Below are 21,015 nucleotides of genomic sequence, written 5' to 3'. Positions count from 1 at the left end.
CAGAATTACTTTGTTTCCCCAAACCAGTGTGCATTGTGTAGTATAATTTTAGTCTCCCCTCATGTGTATATTGAAGGAAGGAACATCATCTTAAAATATTTGTACAAACAAATGTTATACTTTAACTAACAAAAACAAACCAAAGACTGAGGCTAGTCAATAACATACACCCAGCACGAGCAGTATGCTTCCACTGTTTTGCAAATAGTGAAGGTCCTCTGGAGCATCCCCTTGGCAACCAGCTGTGCCATCATTTATTTTCCACCTTTTCTGTTACCTCTTCTGATTAGAATTTTTTATTTCTTTTAACTTTTTTGCTTCAGTTTTCACCTCTTTACTTCAGAACAGTTCTTTCTCTCTAGGCTTTTTGAGTCTAGGAATTCCCCAGTGGTCAGGTTAAACTATATTGCTTTGTAAAGATAATACTGTACAGTACATTGCCTCCATTTTGAAGTTCAACTTTTGGCTTAACAGGTTCCAAAAAGGCTCTAGCTTTTACTGCCAGTACTTAGCAGACTCATTCCATACCAATTACAGTACATATGAAATCTAAGTAAAAATGATTTGTACCATGTTAACAATATTAGATTAAGGGAAAAAGAATGTTTGACTTTATGTACACTTTCCTGGTATTTCAATATGTCTTGAAGACAATGAGCATAGCATACTACTGGATGTATTTTCCAGCTCGTGGTATACTGCCTTATTGCATCTCCTCAAGATAATGGCCACACAAAATTCATACTTCTAGCATCACTATCTTTCAACTTTCCTCTAACAAATCAACAGCATAAAGGGCATGATTGAAAATGCCTGATAACTTAAGAATGTAATTTATTTTCTATTTACAATACACTTCTGAAACATGCTAGATTTATATGGAGCTGAAACATTTCTCAGTTTCTGAAATTATTTCTCCTCTTTAATGGGCACTTCTTCAGCAGCAGCTCTAAAGTTAGGGAACTGCTCCCAGGGTGCATTAAGGTCAAACTTTCTGAATTCCTGGGCCAGTTCCAAGGGTTCTACCACAACTCGCTTTACCTCATCGTCATAGCGAACCTAAAAAAAAAAGAAAGTGTTGGACTGCTAGAAAATATATATATTTTTTTAAGTATAGTATATTACTTGCAAACCACTGAAAAGTGTGCAACAGCTTCCAACAGTTTACATATAGTGGGAGATATCTGCTATCAGAATAAAATCATGCTTTACCCAGAAATTCATCTTTCTCCCCACATTTCTTACACAAAGATAGCTAAGATTTCATTAGGATACGTTTTATAAAACAAAAAGTTTATGCAATGTGTCAAATTAATGGGTTGGTACTATCATTACTGCAGTTTTTTTTATATACTACTACTGCTTCCAAACTATTTGAAATACTCCTAAGGTCAGCTAAACTTCTTGTACAGTGTCTATGAAAGGTTATTCCAATTTTTAAACATGTTAATCTAACTTTGAAATGTTATACTTCATAAGTACACATATAAAATACAATAATTAAATAAAAGATGTTCATTAGTATTAAATTGATATGGCCTGATGATCATTCATTTCTTTATGGTTTTGTTTCATTTAAATGTCCAAACCACAGCAATCTTGATATCAGGACTGAAGAACAAACAAACTAAAAAACTTAATACTTACTTCAACATAACCTGAGAGAGGGAAGTCCTTTCTCAGAGGATGACCCTCAAAACCATAATCAGTAAGAATTCTTCTAAGATCTGGATGGTTAGCAAAGAAGATGCCATACATGTCCCATGCTTCACGCTCATACCAGTTTGCTCCATGGTATACCTGTTGAAAAAACATCAAAATATTAATTATATGTAACAAGGTTAACACTATTCAGGCAAACCTCTCCATAATACTTTTGGATAAAAGATCCATAAAAAAAACATTCCCCACTCAGGACACTGAGGATGTGTACCAATTATTGTAAAGTTTTGCATATTCACACACCAACTACCAAAAACCAAATCTATCACCTACGACTTTAATGCCAAAATTGTTTAAGGCTTTTTCACTGGAACTGATGTCCACCAAACTGATAGATCAATAAAGAATGTGTCCATGTACTAGAGTGGTTTTCATAAAAAAAAAAAAAAAAAAAAAAAAAAATACAAACCAACACTTCCAGAACAACTTGACCAACATACATTTAGCATTGAAAAATTACAATGAACAATGCAACTTTAATTTCACACACACACTGTTCATGATAAGTGTAAACTGCAGGCCCTGTTAAAAAATGGTCTCTACTATTTTCACTAGCCAATTCCCCTAAATAAAGCATTAATCACAAATAACAGCCAACAGCAATTTGAGCTGCTTAATCTTGTTCTCTTGATAAAAGGGTTTATGGCTGACAGGAAGCTACAATTACAATATTAAACAATTAAGACCAGAATGCCAAGTTAACATTCTTAAACTGTAATGCTACTGGTTTAAGTTAAAACTCCAGCAAAACAAACAGAAAAAAATAAACCATCACATACAGTACCAGCTTATTCAAGTACACTATACTTTGAATATGATTATAAGCAAGCATAAAATGAACATAATGATCAAATACCAATTCTGAAGATGCATGATGATGATATGAGCAAGGTAAAAGGATTAAAAAGAAAAAAAAAGTTGGAAAAACATGATACATATTTACATCTGACAAAATGGTCAAAAGTGAGAGCTGTTTACAACTGACAAAATGGCCAAAGCATGAGATTTTGGCAAGTAAGATGAGGCTTTCCTTACAGGTTGAGGTCTTGCTTACCATTTACTTAAGTAAATTTCAAACAACAATTAACATTCATTTTGTCTTCCTTGACCAAGCACTGAAGAATAAACAAAACATTTGTAATTTCTATAAATGTGTTCAGTGACCAAGTGTATTCCAACATTTGAAATTCCAGTGAATTAAAAGCTACCTGGCATTCACTAACACCCAGATTGGTCTCGTGTCACAGTGGAAAATCATATAAGTAAATACTGAACTATACAATTTGATGACAAAGAACTAATGTATGAATTCTGAATACACCAAAAGTAATGATAAACCTTTATAACAGCCACTGTGAAAATATAGGTGGGCTTACTGTCACTGGATTATCATCATTACATTGTAATTATAGAATATAAGGCAGTAGCTTAATCAGACCAAAAAGTCTGAGAGTTGTGAATCATCCCCAAATAGAGAATCTCTTGCAATGGGGTCAACTGGGACTTCTGAAGGTTGATGAGAATGCCCAGCTCCTGAGTGAGGAGAAGAATCTTCTGTAAGTCCTTTATGCACTTCTCCTTCAAAGGGGATGAAAGAAGCCAGTTGTCCAGATAAAGGCTGATATCTATGTCTATTAAATGGAACCATTTTGCTAGAGGAGCGAGGACTCGAGTGAACACCTGAGGTGCCGTAGAGAGGTTGCTGCAAAGAGCCCGAAACTGGAAGACTTTGCCCTGGAAGACAAACCTGAGATACTTCCTAGAGTTTGGATGGATGTAGATATGGAAGTATGCATCCAGCATATCCAAGGTCATCATCCGATCGCCTTGGTGAATGGATGAAAGGACTGACTGGTTCATCTCCATCTTGAACTTGTCTTCTGGATGAAGAGATTGAGGGTGCTTATGTCGAGGACTAGTCTCCAGCCCCCGATGATTTGGGGACCATAAACAGATGGTTGTAGGAGCCCTGTGTGCTGATGTCCTTGACTTCTTCTATGCCTCTATTTAGGAGGAGAGTGGAGACCTCATCCAAAAGGGCCGAATGTTTCTGCGAGCCTCTTCAGTCGGCTGTCAATATCATGGGAGAAGTGATTCAAGGAGGGCTCTCCATGAACGGGATGGAGTCGCCCTCCCTCAGAACCTTAACAATCCACTGTTCTCCCCTCTGATACTTCACTTTTCCCAAAATTCGAGGAGTCTGGCTCCCATGGTGCACAAAGGACTTCTTCCTAATTTCTTTGGTAAGGACTTGGTTGAGCTACTCTTGATGGTTCTGACCGAGAAGCAGACAATGGAGTGGGTCCTGGTCTGTGACTTGGGTCTACTCCCTTGGAAGGGATGTTGCTGAAGAGGAGAGACCGTCTTAGGAATAAATGCAGACGAATCCTTGGGGCGTTTGGAAGAATGAGCCAGATGATCCTGAGTTGACTTCTTTTGGAGGTCTGAAGCAATTTCCCTCATAGTATCCTGAGGGAAGAGATGATGAAGACCAATGGCGAAAATAGCAAAGCCAATTTCTGGGTCTGAGTGACTCCTTTACTGATAAAGGAGCACCATAATTCTCTTTTCTTCAACACTGCAAGAGAGAAAAGAGCCACAAGTTCAAGAAAGCCATCCCTGATGGCCTCGCCTGAACAAGACAGGACTACTAGCCAGTCCGAGGCGAAGTCTCCTACTAATTCACTCTTATCTTCAATCTTCTTGGCTACCGCTCCCAACGTCAAACCCAAGAAACTGAAAACCTCAAACACCTTGAAGAGGTCCTTGACAAGGTGGTCGCCGACGAAAATGCCGAGCATCAGGAAGAGTGGATGAGACCGGAGGAGTCCCCCTGGGAGGAGGCAGTGACTCCCAAAGAAGGAGCTTCCTTGGTGGCATAAGGGAGATACCTCCTACAGACCAAGCACGAGGGAGGAAAGGCGAAGGAAGCCTTACCTCGCTCCCTCTTAGCAGAAAGCCAATTGTCTATTTCCTTGAGTGCCTTTTTTTTGAAGACGAGGAAAGCCCCATTTTAGGGATCCTAGATCTGCCATCCAGATGGCTCCTCATCAGGAAGGTCAAGGCAGGCAAGACTGGGGAAGCTGGTGCAAAAAAGTTAGGAAAGCTTGCCAGCAAATGATGAAGAAGAGCTGCATAGGCTGACCCAGTTCCCTTCTCCTGAGACTGGAGATGGAGACAAATCATGGGAGGTCTTGGAGGCAGGCGGAGCTTTCTTTAGGAAATTCATAATCTCTGCTAACTGCTGTTTAATGGGCGCCAAAGACTGCTCGTCTTGGTCTGGTGAAGGAGATCTGCAGTCAGAAGCGGGTGCTTGTAAGCTGGTGCCAGGCGCTCAGGAAGTGGTGCCCAGCGTTCAGGAGGTGTCAGGCACTTGGATGATGATGATGGGCATCTGAGAGGGTTTGTTGGGCACTTGGGGGTCAAGTAAGGGTTCCCAACCACTGGGTGCTCAGGAGAGAAGGTATTTGGGCTATCCCATGTACCTTGCTCCCCCGGCGAGTGGGAATGTAGGATCTCCCCTGGCAAGTGAGAATGTCAGACCTAGGCAGAGACAGAGGGATACAGAGCGAAACTGCAGGAAGGCTGTGGGATCCTGCTAGCCTCTTTATACTGCTTGACAGGAAGCGGAGAATGGCAACCATCATCTGCATGTCTCTTCATAGGCCGTGAAGAATCAAGGAAACGTTTATGGCGCCTCCTGTCTGCTCTGGAATCTTTGGAACTGGATGATAACCAGTGCACGTCTATCAAGATGCCTTTCCAGTGGCTGTCTGCCGATACCTGGGAATGCTCAACAGGCTTGACTGAGGAAGCAGCTACCTGTGGGCAAACACCCCCAAGCCTCCCTTGGACTTCCGGCATGTCTTCTCCCAGGTTCAGGGGAGCAGGACAGTAACCTTCGCCTAGGAGAACCGGCGGGAAGAGTAGCCACCTCCTCCACTTGCACAACACTATCACTTGTCTTTTTATCAGAATAAACTTTTTCCATTAACACTCTCAGTGACACCCATAACTCTGCCACTGAATTCACTACAGTACTACGTTAATTTTCTTGTCTAACCTAGACTCAAGACTGGCAATGGCATTGGGTTCAGAAGGAAGGGAGCCAGGTGTGGGAGAAGGTGGAATAAAAGTATGCAGGCTAGTAGCAAGAGAAAAGGCAGGAAGGGGGGAACAAGGAATAGCAGGGCTGTTTTCTAACCTATGCTTAGGTGTAGAATCTAGGCTAAATGAGCTGTTTATCGGCTCTGGTGGCCGCCTTCATCTTCTTATCATTCTCTAACTTGTCTAGATGAAATTTAAGTACTTTCCACTTCTTATCATCCCAATTTTTACATTCTGCACAAGTTTTCTCCTTACTGCAATCCTGCCCCCTACACTTACTGCAAATTGTATGTGAACCATAAGAGGATTTAGCTAATCTGGTCTTGCAACTTTCACTACAACAGTGTGAACTAGATGAACTAGAATCCTTGCTAATAAGCTGATCACAGCTTGAAGGCTACTCAAAAAAAGCAATAATACTTTACTGGGATTGTTATTCAACCAAAAACCAATGAACAAAAGCTGCTGTAAACCCCTGATGTTTAATTGAGAGCCTGCAGAAACAAACTGTGGTGTTCTGCTAAGTTGTTTCCAGTACTCCCGTTAGTGGGCAGGGACTGTCACCTACACTGAGCAATCAAAGTGCTACCGCGATTTTTTAAATAAAAGGCTGCTGCGCAAGTTAGAAACTGTAGCTACACAATTACTTGGTAAGTTACTTATATGAAACTGTTAATGTTATACAATAAAATGCTGTCTATCAAGATTATGAAACCGTGTAGAATAGAATAGAATAGATTCTCCAATTTAAGACAAAGGCCAAGCTATGGGGCCTATGAGGTTCAATCAGCACTGAAACGGAAATTGACTGTATAAAAGGTTCGAAAGGTGTAACTGGAGGAAAACCTCACAGTTGCACTATGATTCAACTGTTAGGAGAGGGTGGAGGGTACAATGGAAGAAAGAGATTATGAATGGAGGTACAGTAAAAGAAATGAAAGGGGTTGCAGCTAGGGGCTGAAAGGACACTGCAAAGATCCTTAAGTAATACCTACAGTGCACTGCAAGAGGTGCACTGATGGCACTATCCCCCCAACAGGGGGTTACTTGTTTTGAATGCATGTCTTGTTTTTAGGTATTCTGAATACCTGCAATTTTTACCAGTAAATAGGAAGCTTTTCCTGAGCAACAAAATTTACCTTGATACAAGCCCATCAGCTTACACAAGCCTAATTCTATTTGCACAGGATATGCTTCAGTAACAAAAAATTTCAATCATGGGTAATCTATCTTCACCTCTTCAAGCTTTTATTAGATTTCTTGAAATGCTCTACATGATGTCAGCTCCTAATTCCTTTAGTTTTTGAGCTGTCAGTGAAAACCAAAGAAGGTTTTTCAGATTTTGAAGTAATTTTGAACTTGGGCAGCAAAATATATAAATACATAATTTAAGATTTATTTTTTAAACACTTACCTCTCCATTATATAGCTTTTACTTCCGCACCAAGGGACCGACAGGTGCAAAAACTCATAGCCAGTCAGCCTACTTCTGTCCACTTTGAATGTAGGTAGGTAGGGAGGGCAAATTATACAATGGAGAGGTAAGTAATTAAAAAATAAATCTTAAATTAAGTATTTACAGTTTTTAAATGAACCTTACATCTCCATTATATAGCAGATTCCCACGTTTGAAAAAGGAGGTGGGCAAAGTGGAACTAAGCCAACCCTTCAAAGGCTACTTAGTAACAAAATATTTTGTACAAAACAAGTGTTTGTTTACCCAGTGAATTCAATCCATCAGCTGTTACTGCCACCTTAGGAGGATTGTCACTTAGGTATGAGATCCTCAACATGAAGATACCTGAGGTCTCTTTGGAGGGTGCCCCCCCTCCAGCAGAAGGAAGGGTAGGGTTACAGTGCCAAAACCCTGCAGAGCCAATGATGGATAACTAACAAGTGTATACATACAAAAGGTATACATCTAATACTCAACACTGAGTGCCTCCAAGCTTCCCAAAAACCACAACCAGGTTTGAAAAACAGTAGGCCAAAAAAGGCTACCGATCGATTCAAGACATAATATCCCCATGCACAAACCAGGGGAGTTAATGCTCTTTAATAATCTTATTCAATCTCCGCTCCATGAGGATAAACCTTAGTAAATACAAGATTACCATGCCACTGAGTGACTTCAGCATCTTAGCCAAGGCTAAGTTCTTTCCAAACTTAAAAATTGTAGCCACTGCTCAAGTGGCTTACCTTCCATTAAGGATAGAAATTAGCATGCAAGTCCTTAACCACAGACCTAACGAAAAGGACATTACATTCTACTCTTCGGAAGTTCTGGTTTCCAAATAACTATGCATAGAACCTTTCCATCAGGTTTAAACCTTTTAGTGCAATTCCAACGATTCTTAAAGCCCTTACTGGACCCCCAAGGGTTCGAGTTCCTCTTGCCCTAGTGACTCCATGCTGGGTAAAGATACTGTTGTAGGTAAGGACCGAGCCCAAAAATGGACTTAGCCCAAAATAAAGCAAAAATAAAGCCTACCTTTATCTGCCTAAGCTTGTGGCGCTCTCACTCTTTGGCTGTGGCTGAGGCTACCGTGAAGTCTCCATAGAAACTTCTTTACAAGGAGCCTGTTCTAAATGGTTCAAAGGGCGACAACATAATGAACTAAAGAACTGCAAACAGATTCCAAGGTAGAATACATAGCAGAGACCTGGGAAACTCCACCTTAACACCTTGAAAGACATCTAGATGTCTTAGTCCTCAGACTAGCCTATAGCCAAAGTCAACAAGGCCCTTTAGCCTTAAAGGTTTCTACCAAGAAGTCTCCTTATGCTTGAGAAGCAACAGAAACCTAACCATGTTGTTTATTGAGGTATTGGTGCTGGAAAAAACCCCTTAATGTGGGACCACGACTTACACCCTGACCTTCGCTGGGTGAGTCGGTAGAGCTGTGGAGTGGCACTCGCTAGACCGGAGTTCGATTCCCTGGCCGGGTGATGAAGAGTTAAAGGAATTTATTTCTGGTGATATAAATTAATTTCTCGCTATAATGTGGTTCGGATTCCACAATAAGCTGTAGGTCCCGTTGCTAAGTAACCAATTGGTTCTTAGCCACGTAAAATAAGTCTAATCCTTCGGGCCAGCCCTAGGAGAGCTGTTAATCAGCTCAGTGGTCTGGTAAAACTAGGGTATACTTAACTTTTTACACCCTGACCACTGGTGTTGGCAGACTTGACTAGTAGATTCTCTCTCCTCACTGATAATGGCATTACTGCGAGCCAGCCTTGCGCTCACCAGAACCGTGAACCATACCATACAGTCATCTGTAGCTTGTGATGAAACCTTTCATCTCTTGGTTGCTTGCATCCATTACTCTCTTCCAATCATAAAATGAGAGATGCCTGACTGCATTTTTCAGCAGTATTAGTTGGTTATGAACACTTACAGCTCATTTTATGATTGGAAGAGAGATACTTATGAAGTTTAGAGGATCCAAGGAACTTTTATAAAGTTCTTCTAAACCTTCCACATGCTGCAGTTTTCTAAGCTTCAACATGATTCCAATGTTCACATTGACACCATAACCATCTTGTGCTAGAGTGAGGTTTGTCTGGTGTGGACCGAGAATCTATCATCCTTTTGCTAAGTTTTAGGAAGTCATTAATGTATTAGAGCAACTTTGTAAGTTGTCTCTTGGCAGTGAGTAGTCCAGGTGACCAGGGAAGGCTGGGTTTCCAGTTTCTTTCAGTGATATACACAAGCAGCCAAGACCTTTCATCTCATTAAGCTGCAGATAACTCCATGGCCTGGCTCATGGTTCTGGGTGAGCACAAGGCAGGATCTTGAAGTAATGCCATTATCAGTGCTGAGAGAGAATCTACTAATTGATTCTGACCTGGAATGGAAGTTAAAGATCGGTAACTGTCTGTTCTGAGTTATGACTAGGCCTGCATTCCAAGTTTATTACAGTTCTTATGGAAACAGCTGAAAATTCAGAGACCATTCTGTAGGCAGAATCAGATTCCTCCTGTTTAGTTGGTCCCTTAGCACATTGTTCCTACCCACAACAACTCCAGGAAATGCCACAATCTTCCCTGCCTCTGTCCAAAGGAGGGTCTTTCCTATTCTGAGTAAAAGGAATAATCAATAATGATATCAATATTTAGTTGGATGAAAGATATTTAATGATGTCATATATATGATGTATATATATAAATTTACACAAGATGTATATATGCACGTATAAGTGTATATATACCTAAAGTAGGGAAGATGTTTTGTCTGATACCATTGCCACTTGTGCTTTACCCTACATACACCGCTTGAAGTTCCTCTGATTGCTAAGAGTTCACGATTATAGGTGTAACAGAACTCCTCCAAAACTGGTTAAACTCCTGAAATTCTAGCTTTCCCATAGTCGCACCCCAGACCTACACTGAGGCATCTAAAGGACTAGATCCTTCTCCCTATGAAAGCTTAAACTAACATCGAATCTGATAAAAGCCCATCTGTTGACCCATGTTCAGGTAACAGAAAAGAGCCCAAGTCTGATTCTTGCCAGGTCAAAAATCTTAGAAGAGTCTCCTTTCCCTGAACTGCACTAAAGCCTTGAATATACATGACACAAATCTAATGAAATACAGCTCAAATGAAGTTTCTATCTCCACAAAATCATATGTTAACCTCTCCTTATAGATAGCCATTAACCCCTTCAGACACCTGATTCATCATTCAATAGAAGCACAAGCATTGCTCTCCTGCCAAAGAAAAATATAAAAAATATGCCAGAGAGACTGGGGCAAAGACTACAATGCTTGATGGCAGAAGAGCAGCAGTTGACTACGCTAAACTAAATCCTGATAAGCTTCCACCAAAGGTTAAAAACTCCTCTTTAATGTCCGCTGACAAAACCACTTGCTCTGGCTAAAAAGGAAGACACTGATTTGGCTGGAAACCTGATGGATCAACAAAATGTTCTAAATTCTGATCAGGAAAATCTTGTGATAACGAGAAAGTTCCTAAACCAAGGGAGACTTGGAAATAAGAAACAGCAACCAAGTGTTTACTAATAGAAAATCCCGCAACTGGATGAGGAGTCGAAATCCCCAAGACAGAATGTTGAGACTACTAATGGCAACCACCTGCCTACCAAAATGGATGAGAAATGATAGCGCTTTGCCGAGATTCTTTATGGGCAGGTGATAGTCTAGCAAGTGACAGGTGCATAGGCAATATGCGCACAGGTGAACGGACCACATGCGATAGGAGTGCAATCAACAGATGCACAAGCGAAAGGCACACAAGCGATAGGACCGCAGGGTACAGGCACACAGGTGATAGGTGCACAAGCAATATGAGTGTAGGCCATAGGCATACATGTGATAGCCGCACAAGCCATAAGTGTACAGGCAAGCGATAGACATGCAGGTAATAGGCGGGCCGGCATAAGGCGCGCAAGTGTGGCATTGCCCTAAAATGCGCAAAGTCGCACTAGGCACAGGCTACTGGTACATCAAAACTGTTAAGCACACCTTCACCCTGGCCACCAAAGCCATGATACACAGGAAAACCAAGGACAGTCTAGGCTTCTCACTAGAAACTAACTGATACTGTACTTATACTAGCCTGAAACTGTGAAAGCTCCTTAACTACAGGGGATTGAAGCGAAACTCCTCAAAGCAAAAGGCAAGTTCCCTCAATGAGGCAGCTTTAGTTGATGCTTACTACCCGGCAGAAGCAGCTAAAACTCGATTAAATATTACCAGAAAGAGTTGAAGCATCACTGCTACCAAGCTGATCCAATACAGTAAAATTAAAAGATGAAACAGCTGGGAGACTCCTCTTATTTTTATCTGAGCAATCCTCTCGTAGAACGAATTCGGTGCTAGAGCTGGCACTGCTAATGTTGTACTTGGCGCTGCTAATGCTGGACTTGGTGCTGCTAAAGCTGGACTTGATGGCACTAACGCTGAAATTGGTGCAGCTAACCCTAGACGCTGGTAACCCTGGATGTCGCAGGACCTGGCACCACTAACATCAGAACTACAACTACAGATGTCAGACTGAACGGACGACGGAGACAATGGGCACAGATCCACACCGATTTCTGACATGTCTCGGCTCCCTGTTACTCCAAGCCATGAGGGAGTAAGACAGGACGTACCAAGGACAAGGCAAGAAAAGAGTAGGGGCGCTGATCCTTCCTTCAACCCAGGGAAAAACCCGGACTTAGTGAGACTCTTGGGAGGGTAGCGCAGAAAAGATAAATTAATAACACTAATAACATCCAGCGAAACTTACAAGTGAAAACAAAAAAATAACTCCATCCTATCAAATCCAATGCCCTGAATTGATGGGATGCTCATTTGGAGTAACAGATCGAAGAGAAGCAGCAGAGGACCTAACCAGTTACTAAATGGGGAAGTAGACAAGACATACATCCCTTTAACTCAAGCCTTACAAGTATTATCCTCTATAGTTGTTTCTACAATCTAACAAGCTCTCTCCACTCACGATCAATTACCACACTTAGTTCAGCTACGATTCATATAGTAATGCGACCATAACCTTTCCCTCAGCAAAAATTTATCATGAGGGCCAATAAACTGGAATAATGGCTATTATGGCAAATCTTACCTTGCAGGTTCTTACCAAATGAATAATAAAAAATAAAAGAACATCCAAAAACAAACCAACAGAAAACAGAGTACATTAACAATCTGTCGACCCACTACCGAAACCAGTGACAGAAGTAGACTGACTAGCTACAAATGTTTGTATCTATCATTCTCCTGGTGGGGATGAGGGAAGTAGATGGATAGAAGATGGATATTCATAGAAAAACAAGTGTTCTCATTTTTTGTTTAAACCTGTCGAACTACCGCTGTTGTGGAAGTAAGAGCGGTGTTACAGAGATGTAAGGTTCATTTCAAAAGTCTTACTTTATTAAAGGCATAAAAACAGTGGCTGGCAACATGCACTGACTTTCTCATATTGCTTTCAAGGTAGAGGCCAACGCAAAGAGTAACCCAAAGACCTTGTAAGGTCAATGCCTAAAGAAAAGTAGTTGTTAAAAATCATACCATACTGAACTGTTCATGTATGCTGCCTTCCACTATAAACAGTCTATACTAATAACCCAGAGACATCAATGAAATATTCCTACTTTAAACTAGTGAAATAAAAGCCTAAATTGTACTAAAATAACAAATTTGAAAAGTAATTTGTATTTATCCTAGATACAAACCGTAACTTTTCATACATGGGGAGTATCCAATACACAATGCACAGGTCGTCTATGTACTTACTGATAAACAAAATATTGCACATAGGCCTGGGCATGTGCCCTGACCTCTCTCGGCCTACATAATACATTGTGTTTCCTGCCACAATTGCTTCTGGGCATGCATATCGAGCTAGTGACATGCTGTACTGGAAGTCTTTGTGTGATTCCTTTGTGCTTTTTCCAAATTGTGACTTCTGCTCAGCCACAGCTCGGTCATGTTGAGCTATTAGTAGTTGTCCAAAATCATAGTTGTACAAACAACTATGATTTTGAACATACTTCAAAACTCTTTCCAAAAATATGAAAAAGAATATCAAAATAACCGCAACTCAGACATATCACATTATTAACAGGTGAATAAGTAAAGCATAATAGCCACCATATGCAATACACTCCTTCCTAATACCTCCTGTAATAGTAAAACTTAAAAATGAGGGCTATGCTACGTAAATAATCATTATTCTTATGTTGTATACTACAATAAAATGCACACAAAGTTATCCAGAAAATTAATGATAAACTTACATCACAAGCACTATCAACTGGCGTCAGTTCATCAGTGTAAGTTCTCACACGAATTCTCGAGTTGTAACGCAGTGACAAAAGGTTGTAAACCACCTGCAAAAGAAAATAAACTTCATAACTGGAAAAACCAACTACTGTACACTGTAATACAATGAATATCAGCATTTAGAATATTTATCATTACAGGAATGTTAAATATATTGAAGCATCAATGCCTGCCAAGGTAGTTCTGTCTCTGAGGAATTCACAAACAATGATCACAACGATAGAAATATGATCAAAGGCACAGAAATATGATACAGTATTGCTAAGGACACAGTCGTATTACATGATACCACGACACGACACAGTTTTTTACACCATTGTTAATTACAATGTTTGAATACACAAAAATACACTTGCAAACACAAGCTACAAAAAATAAGAGCATACAAGCAAATAATATCTTTGTAGTAAAGATGTGGTCAATGTTTGCAATCCTATTAATATAATTCACCTCTGAAAATGTCACAAAAAGCAAAAAGGTATCCTGGAGGAAATAAAAACCTATGGAAGCAAGTATATCCAAAGTTGTGTTCTAAATCTAACATATATTATACTGTTAATCTACATCTTGGGATGGAAGAGTAGATGCCTGTGTGTTTTGATTATTCACTAATTGATTTCTGGAAGATTTCAGAAATACAGTGTTCCCATTCCTACAATATTTTATTTGGAAAAAATTCCAAATTGGCTGGATCAAAAGATTCAGGCACCCCAGCTTCTTTGGTTTCTTATGGCTTCTGAGAAGATAACAGCTACACATTAGTGGAGCCTTAGCTCCTCCAATGAGATTTAAGTACTTAGCCCAAGCATCTGACAGAGGCACTAAATATGAGATGAAATGGATCTATCCCCTTAATACAAGTCAGATGTTCTAAATTCTCTGACTGGAAGATAAAGTGAGGCCTATCTTAGAAACCAGTGCATAGTGTGGCAGAACTTTGTATTACTATTCATGTTTGTATCAAGAAGTAGCCTTGAATAAAGCAGTCAGTCAACTTTAACTATATGTAAAAATCATGTTATTTTTGCTTTCTAAAATGACAACTAAAGCTGATAACCTAACAATGGAGTAGAGAAACACCCTTATAGGGTAGTGCCACTTCATAAGAAATCAGAATTATTATTATTATTATCATTATTAAAAAAAAAAAAAGTCTGTGCTTACAATAAAGTCAAGTCAGACAACCGAAATTAAGCATTGTACCAGTAGTTGACTACACAATGTGCTTAAAGGGAGCTAATATCAAACCAACTTTTCATACAAAGGCTAAATTGTTCTACAAAGAAATGAATACCATAAAGCTGAATGCCATCTTGGATGAATGGCTGAAAGAGATTTAACCCCCTAGGGATGGGAGGAATCTTTTGATCCCAATACTGTAATTGCATATGAGTATCTCTGGTTTGGATAATATTATTGTTATATTTTGCACCATGATATTTGAACTAATTTTGTTGAAAAAACTTCCCTATTATTTCAACAGGCCATAAATGACTATATGGCAACAATTATGGCAACACTCACACCTCAGCTCAGGATACAGGGAGAATAGTCTAACCTGAGATTTCATGGGGGGAATGTACTTCTCCCAGTTCCTGTACATCTGGTATATATTTGCCCATAAATATAATCAGGGATTGCTGTTGCTTTCAGTTCTTATCTTTTACAATAGCATGTCAGCTGTAATTGTAGTTTTGCAAGGTAAAGTACAAAATAACATTAGAAAGAACATGTAAAAATCACTAAATGCAACTTAATCTCCCCATCCCTGTACATCTTGTAAATATTTGTCCATAAATATACTGAGAGACTTGTTGATTTTAGTCCCTATCTTTTACAATATTATGTGAGCTGTAATTATAATTTTGCAAGATAAAGTAAAAAAAAAAATACCAGAAAGAACATGTATAACTCGCTAAATCGGTGCATTTTTATGAGTGTTTTTGAAAGGAGGCCCTGCACAGGGTTGGAAACATTTACTTTCAGATTCCCATGGAAGGTACAGAAAATGTTTTGAAATTTTTGTTCTTATACCATAAGCATTTGCATATTATCCTTTTTCCAATGATGTGTGTTTTTTTTTTTTTTTAAATTGGTTGACCTTAAAGCTTGCCTGGTCTCAAGGTTTGTTAATGTATATTTAGCCTGGCCTGTAAGAGTTATGGCCCAACATGAACTCTGACAACTGGGTATCAGTGACAAGTTGAATGCTATGGCATGACATCACCTTGGTATGAAGCCCAACCCGATATACAATGCTAATGAAATGGGTCATTTTACACTACATTCCCTAAAAAGGACTTTGGTTAGGGCAGAGAAAAATGCTACTAAAGGTTTCAAGAGGAGCAAAGAATGTGCGACAGTGCTAGTGTGCCCGTCGTATGGCCTCGTGAATCAAAATTGAATTACTTAAAATTTGAAGATCTTGAGTGCACTTAAAAATGCCAGTGAGGTATGATGCACATGGGTATGACTAGAAGACTGCAGTAACCCTTTCTTACTGATTTCACTACGCCTCCATTATGGCTAACTTGAAGGAGGTCTCCCCATACTCTCTAAAGTTTTCCCATTAAACCTTAAAAAGTATGGGCGACCTCCTGCAAGTCAGTCCTGCTGAACAACTTTCATTCACATCTCTCTGTGATTAAAGTAATAAATGGGAACATTTTTTATATATATTTGCCAAGATATGTCACCTTTTTGGTCCAGCCCATGTACTGGATCATCAGTACATTTAAAAGTATAGATACCATGTATCTTTGGTAGAAAAGTTAAACTCCACCCTCTCTGTGCCAGACTTCCAGGATGATTTCAGCATAAAAGAAGTCATTTACAAAGTTGTTCTGGCCTGGCATAGGTCATGGTGAAAACTAGTGAGACACTGTGTTTCAAGAGGATACGGATGATTAAGAGCAATTTGTGGGGTTTGGAAGCAGGCTCAGAGAGCCACATTCATTAAACATGTCATCATTTATGACCTGTCTTGGTGTACTGCTAAAAAATCCTTTGCCTCCTCATCCGTCACTCCCTCCCGTCGTCTACTACAACTTATGAACTTCTTCCTTCACGACCTGTACAGAAGACTATCACCTCTTAGGAGGTGGATGAACCTGTGCCTTTTTTGAGATTCATGTCCCTGAGCAGAAGATTTGTAAGCTATTCCATGGCCAAAGGACCATCAGCTAATCCAGCCATTTTCAGCCGTAAATTCCAACATCCAAGACCTCCTATTTTAGCATGCTGAACAGGACAGAGTTGTTGAATTGCACATTAAACATTTTAGTAAAAAAAAAACTTTGGGTCCAATAACAGTTCTGATGGCTGTGATATTTACCAATACTGTATATATTGCTTAAAGTTGACCAATACAAAACATCTTAGAAACTAATTTTACTGAACAAGCAATAATCTTTTGAGGAATATTCTGGAAGAGAGTTGAATGGCTTTGATTGAAAATATGTAGTGATGTGAGTCACATTTACTGGTAAAAATGGCTTATGATTGATTGACTGATTATGAAATTTAGGTCTTGAAGACCAAGCGCCAGAACCCATCAGGATTATTCAGCACAGCGATGAAGATGAAATATATAAATTAGTGATGTGATTGATAATGAAAAAGTGAATGGTAACATACTGTACTTAACTTAACAAAAATGAACTGGAACTGAGAGGACATGAGACTTGATTATTGTATTTGGAATTTATCATCTGGCAACCAACGAAAATGAACTAGAACTGAGAGGACATGAGACTTGATTATTGTACTTGGTATTTATCAACTGGTGTTGGTTTCATCTCAAAGATGCTAAGTTTAAAAAAATTAAAAGAAAGAAAAAACTGCATAACTGATTACTGAATCACATTTTACATACCTCAAATCGAAATGGTTTAGCTGGGTAGTCTACCCCACACAAGTCCGAAATGCTACTATATTGAGCATTGGTGTGATCTCTCAGAAATGTTAGCACTGGGATAACTCCATCTGGTGCAATTAGCAATTCTAGCTCATTCCCAGCTGAGATTTGAACCTGCAAAATATTTAATAAAATTACATTATGTGTTTTATACTATAAATATTCAATGTCATTACACTTAATCTGATAAGCCAAACAGAAGTTTGCGGGTGGTTGGGTTATCCAGAATGGGGAAAGTCACCATCTCACCTGCCAAAGGTCCATGCTAAACTAAAGGCTTAGAAACAGACAAAAGGAACAAGAGCTAATCCAAATAAGTGGTTACTCTTATGTACCTTGCTACATTAAACCTTGTAGAATCCTACCCAAAGCTTGACTGATGATTACTGAATTGGGCAAATATCAGTTGTTAAAATGTTGGTTTTTAGAGAGTATACCTATATATTGTGGTACTTCAAATGATATCACTACTTTGAATGTGTTCAAACAAATACCACTTACCTTCTGAATGTACTTTGGCATACATTCAGCCACATACTGCCCAAACTCACTTATAGTCTGTCTCTCAACTGCATTGACTGGTCGTACAGTTGCTGAAACCCAAATACTAAAATTAGAATGCATCTCGAGTCAAAGAGAATGTAAAATATGAGAACCTAAATGTTCTTCACACTAACATTAAAAACAATTAAGCTATGTGAAGGAACTATTAAATATAGTACCCCAGCTCCCTCTACTAATATAGAATAAAATACTTTTCACAGGATAAATGGTGAAAATATATATATTTATAAAAATATTGTGAGTTCTGCTTTGACCTGATGTCTCCATGCCTCAAGTAAAAGAACACTCTAAGCCATCCAAACAACAAAGAAATTCTACTTACGGTGTGTAAGTTGAGTACTGCTATGACGAACCACTCCTCGAGGTAAACCTGATAATGACAAGAGAACATAATCACGTTAGTTTGCACAAAACAAAATTATGCACAACATTGATTAAAACTTTCCACTGATCCAAGCTATTCCCATAAATTCCTTTCAGAATTTTGAGAAAATGTTTTGGAAACCGCTGCAATTACAACATCCAATGTGAGACCAAAAGAGATGAGAAAGTAAAAGAGGAAAGAGGACAAAAAAATGTAGGTTACATGAGGCATTACACTCATTACAAGGCAAAACCTTTATCCTAGGATGATGTAGTGTTCAGATACATCTCATTTGTCCAAGGGTAGCTTGCAAAGTCTTCATAGGATTCCGTAATACATTTCATTAACCAACAGCAGTTTGTAAATCCTTCATGAGGTTTACTTTATCCCTGATCATAGCATGCATCCTTTCTTCAACTCCTACAATCTGCTTCTTTAGTGTTGTTCCTGGGGGTTATACACCCTCTACCACTTTAAGCCACTTCTGTTATCACAATATAAAAGTAGGCAGAATAATATTAATGTATTCAAAGTAAATTCCAGTACAGCAACAGACTTCCCCTGCCACTAGCCTGTCCCATAATTTCTACTCTAATCTACAAGTGAGATGCCATTAACATAAGAATAATTATTTAATGTTTCTAATGCATTTCTATTTTAACCTCATCAAAAAGGCTCAGTGAAGTGACATGCGTTGGAGAGTTCCACCATGGCTAAATATAATGCTGTGTACCATGTAAGGTTAGGTGAGGTATTATTCCTTTCAGGGATCATTTGGGTAATTTGCATATTGAAAGGTTATCAGGGGATCCAAGGGGGCAAAGACCACGGCCATTTTGGGGCACAACGTCTAAGGTTAGGTCAGCTTCAAGGAAGTATGGGTAGTTCACATTCTCTATGAAATGGATACTACAGAAATACCTACAAGGCCTACAGTAGCCCTGACCCCTCACTCTGCATTCACTCTGATTAAACTATGAGGTAGGCTATCCCTTGTAAGTAGCTCTTCTGTTTACTTCATTTTATAAAGTTTTTCAGTGGGAAGAGGCTGGGGGAGGGGGGGGGAAGATAAGGTGCCTAGTCAGGCAGAAAGCTGCATCCTCAGTTAGGTAATGAAGTATGTGGGTTCAAGAGGGCAACGCCCCTTGTAAGGCGAGATAAGCCCCCCTATATGAGATGCAGTTAAGCTAGGTTAAAACACATTCCTTCTCAATGGCATCTGACTTTTTTCCATTCTTTGAATAGGCCTAACAACACTCATAAGTGACGTTTTGTGCTTCGAAAGTATTTCACTTCTCTTCCTTGCACAATTGGAAGTCACCCATCTGACAGAAACTGATGGTTTTAAGAGGTTTTACAGGTGTTGTAGAACACACAACAATTTTTATTTTGTGCCTTTTTCAACTGCAGGCAGTGTAAAGGAAATAAAGCCCTATCCTGTCGTTTTGTAAATTACCCGAAAGTTTGTCATCCTCACTCAGTTTAGGCAAAGGATAGCCTAAGGATGACAGACTACAGGGCACAGTTAGCCTAGCAATCACTGTGGTCGGGTAACATTTCTGGACAACAGTGACCCAGGTCTTTAGCCTACTCTTTCATTATCATGGCAAACTCCGCAGTCGCCCAAAGGACTAGGTATCTTATTTTAGATCTGACAGAAAAAGTTATGCTAAATTGCTTAATATAACAAAAACCGGGCATTTGGATATGTTAGGGGTAATGGTGTACTTCGGAACTTCATAAAAGCGGAGCCGGGTGTTTCACCATGGGCCACCACAATCGGTAGCGGCAGCCTTTACTCGTTAGTCTACACAATTTGGGAAATAAGCGGTACTCTTTCATAATCTACATCTCATTAAGTATTCTGCAGATTCAATATGAGTTATGTAACGATGGGCTGGTCTAGAGTAACATGGGCCTATTCAAGGCACAGCACCCAGGCCGCAGGGTTGGCTAGCTGACCACACGTCCTTTATTTATTTTAAACAATCCGTAATAGACTCGAGTCATTTTTGCATTTTCAAAGATAGGGACTACTATTATCTATTAAAAGCAGTAATAATAGTTGTAAACATTACCAATTTTCGAGGCATTTTTTCCCGCAGTGAGGAGAGACCTGAAGACGGTGGTAGCCATATTTACTCGATCAGCTGTTGGAGAAAATACAATTGATGCAATTGTCTGCCAGAGTATATTTACTAATATTATTTCTCTGAATTTTGCTCATTTATACTAATTTAATTTCTGAACTATGTTTCTGGGGAAATAAGGGTGTTGTATTATTATTACATTAAATGGCTGACAGATCTCGAATCAGAAGCTGGAATTGAGAGCGCTTAACGTCGCGGCCTGCCTATCTTTAGCCGCCATATTTGTAAGTGATGAGTATTATAAGTAATGTGTTCTGTAGTCTCTCTCTCTCTCTCTCATATATATATATATATATATATATATATATATATATATATATATATATATATATATATATATATATATATATATATATATATATATATATATATGTGTGTGTGTG

At 39.2% G+C, this 21,015-nt stretch overlaps 1 protein-coding gene across 1 annotated transcript; it reads right to left on the bottom strand.

Moving 5' to 3' along the window:
- Positions 1 to 817: 817 nt before the first annotated feature.
- Positions 818 to 20,691, bottom strand: ND-30 (NADH:ubiquinone oxidoreductase core subunit S3). The gene is made up of 7 exons (XM_067098175.1): positions 20,561 to 20,691; positions 18,441 to 18,488; positions 18,056 to 18,147; positions 17,513 to 17,668; positions 13,593 to 13,685; positions 1,648 to 1,800; positions 818 to 1,059 (listed from the first exon to the last, which is right to left on the bottom strand). The coding sequence occupies exons 1-7, from the start codon at positions 20,616 to 20,618 to the stop codon at positions 910 to 912; spliced, it is 750 nt and encodes a 249-aa protein (XP_066954276.1). The 5' UTR covers positions 20,619 to 20,691; the 3' UTR covers positions 818 to 909.
- Between the last annotated feature and the right edge of the window lie 324 nt (positions 20,692 to 21,015).

This window comes from Macrobrachium rosenbergii, chromosome 54 (genome assembly GCF_040412425.1).
Source record: "Macrobrachium rosenbergii isolate ZJJX-2024 chromosome 54, ASM4041242v1, whole genome shotgun sequence".
Lineage (NCBI taxonomy): Eukaryota > Metazoa > Arthropoda > Malacostraca > Decapoda > Palaemonidae > Macrobrachium > Macrobrachium rosenbergii.
The sequence above is the reverse complement of the archived record's forward strand: the minus strand, read 5'-3'. Positions and strand labels throughout refer to the sequence as shown.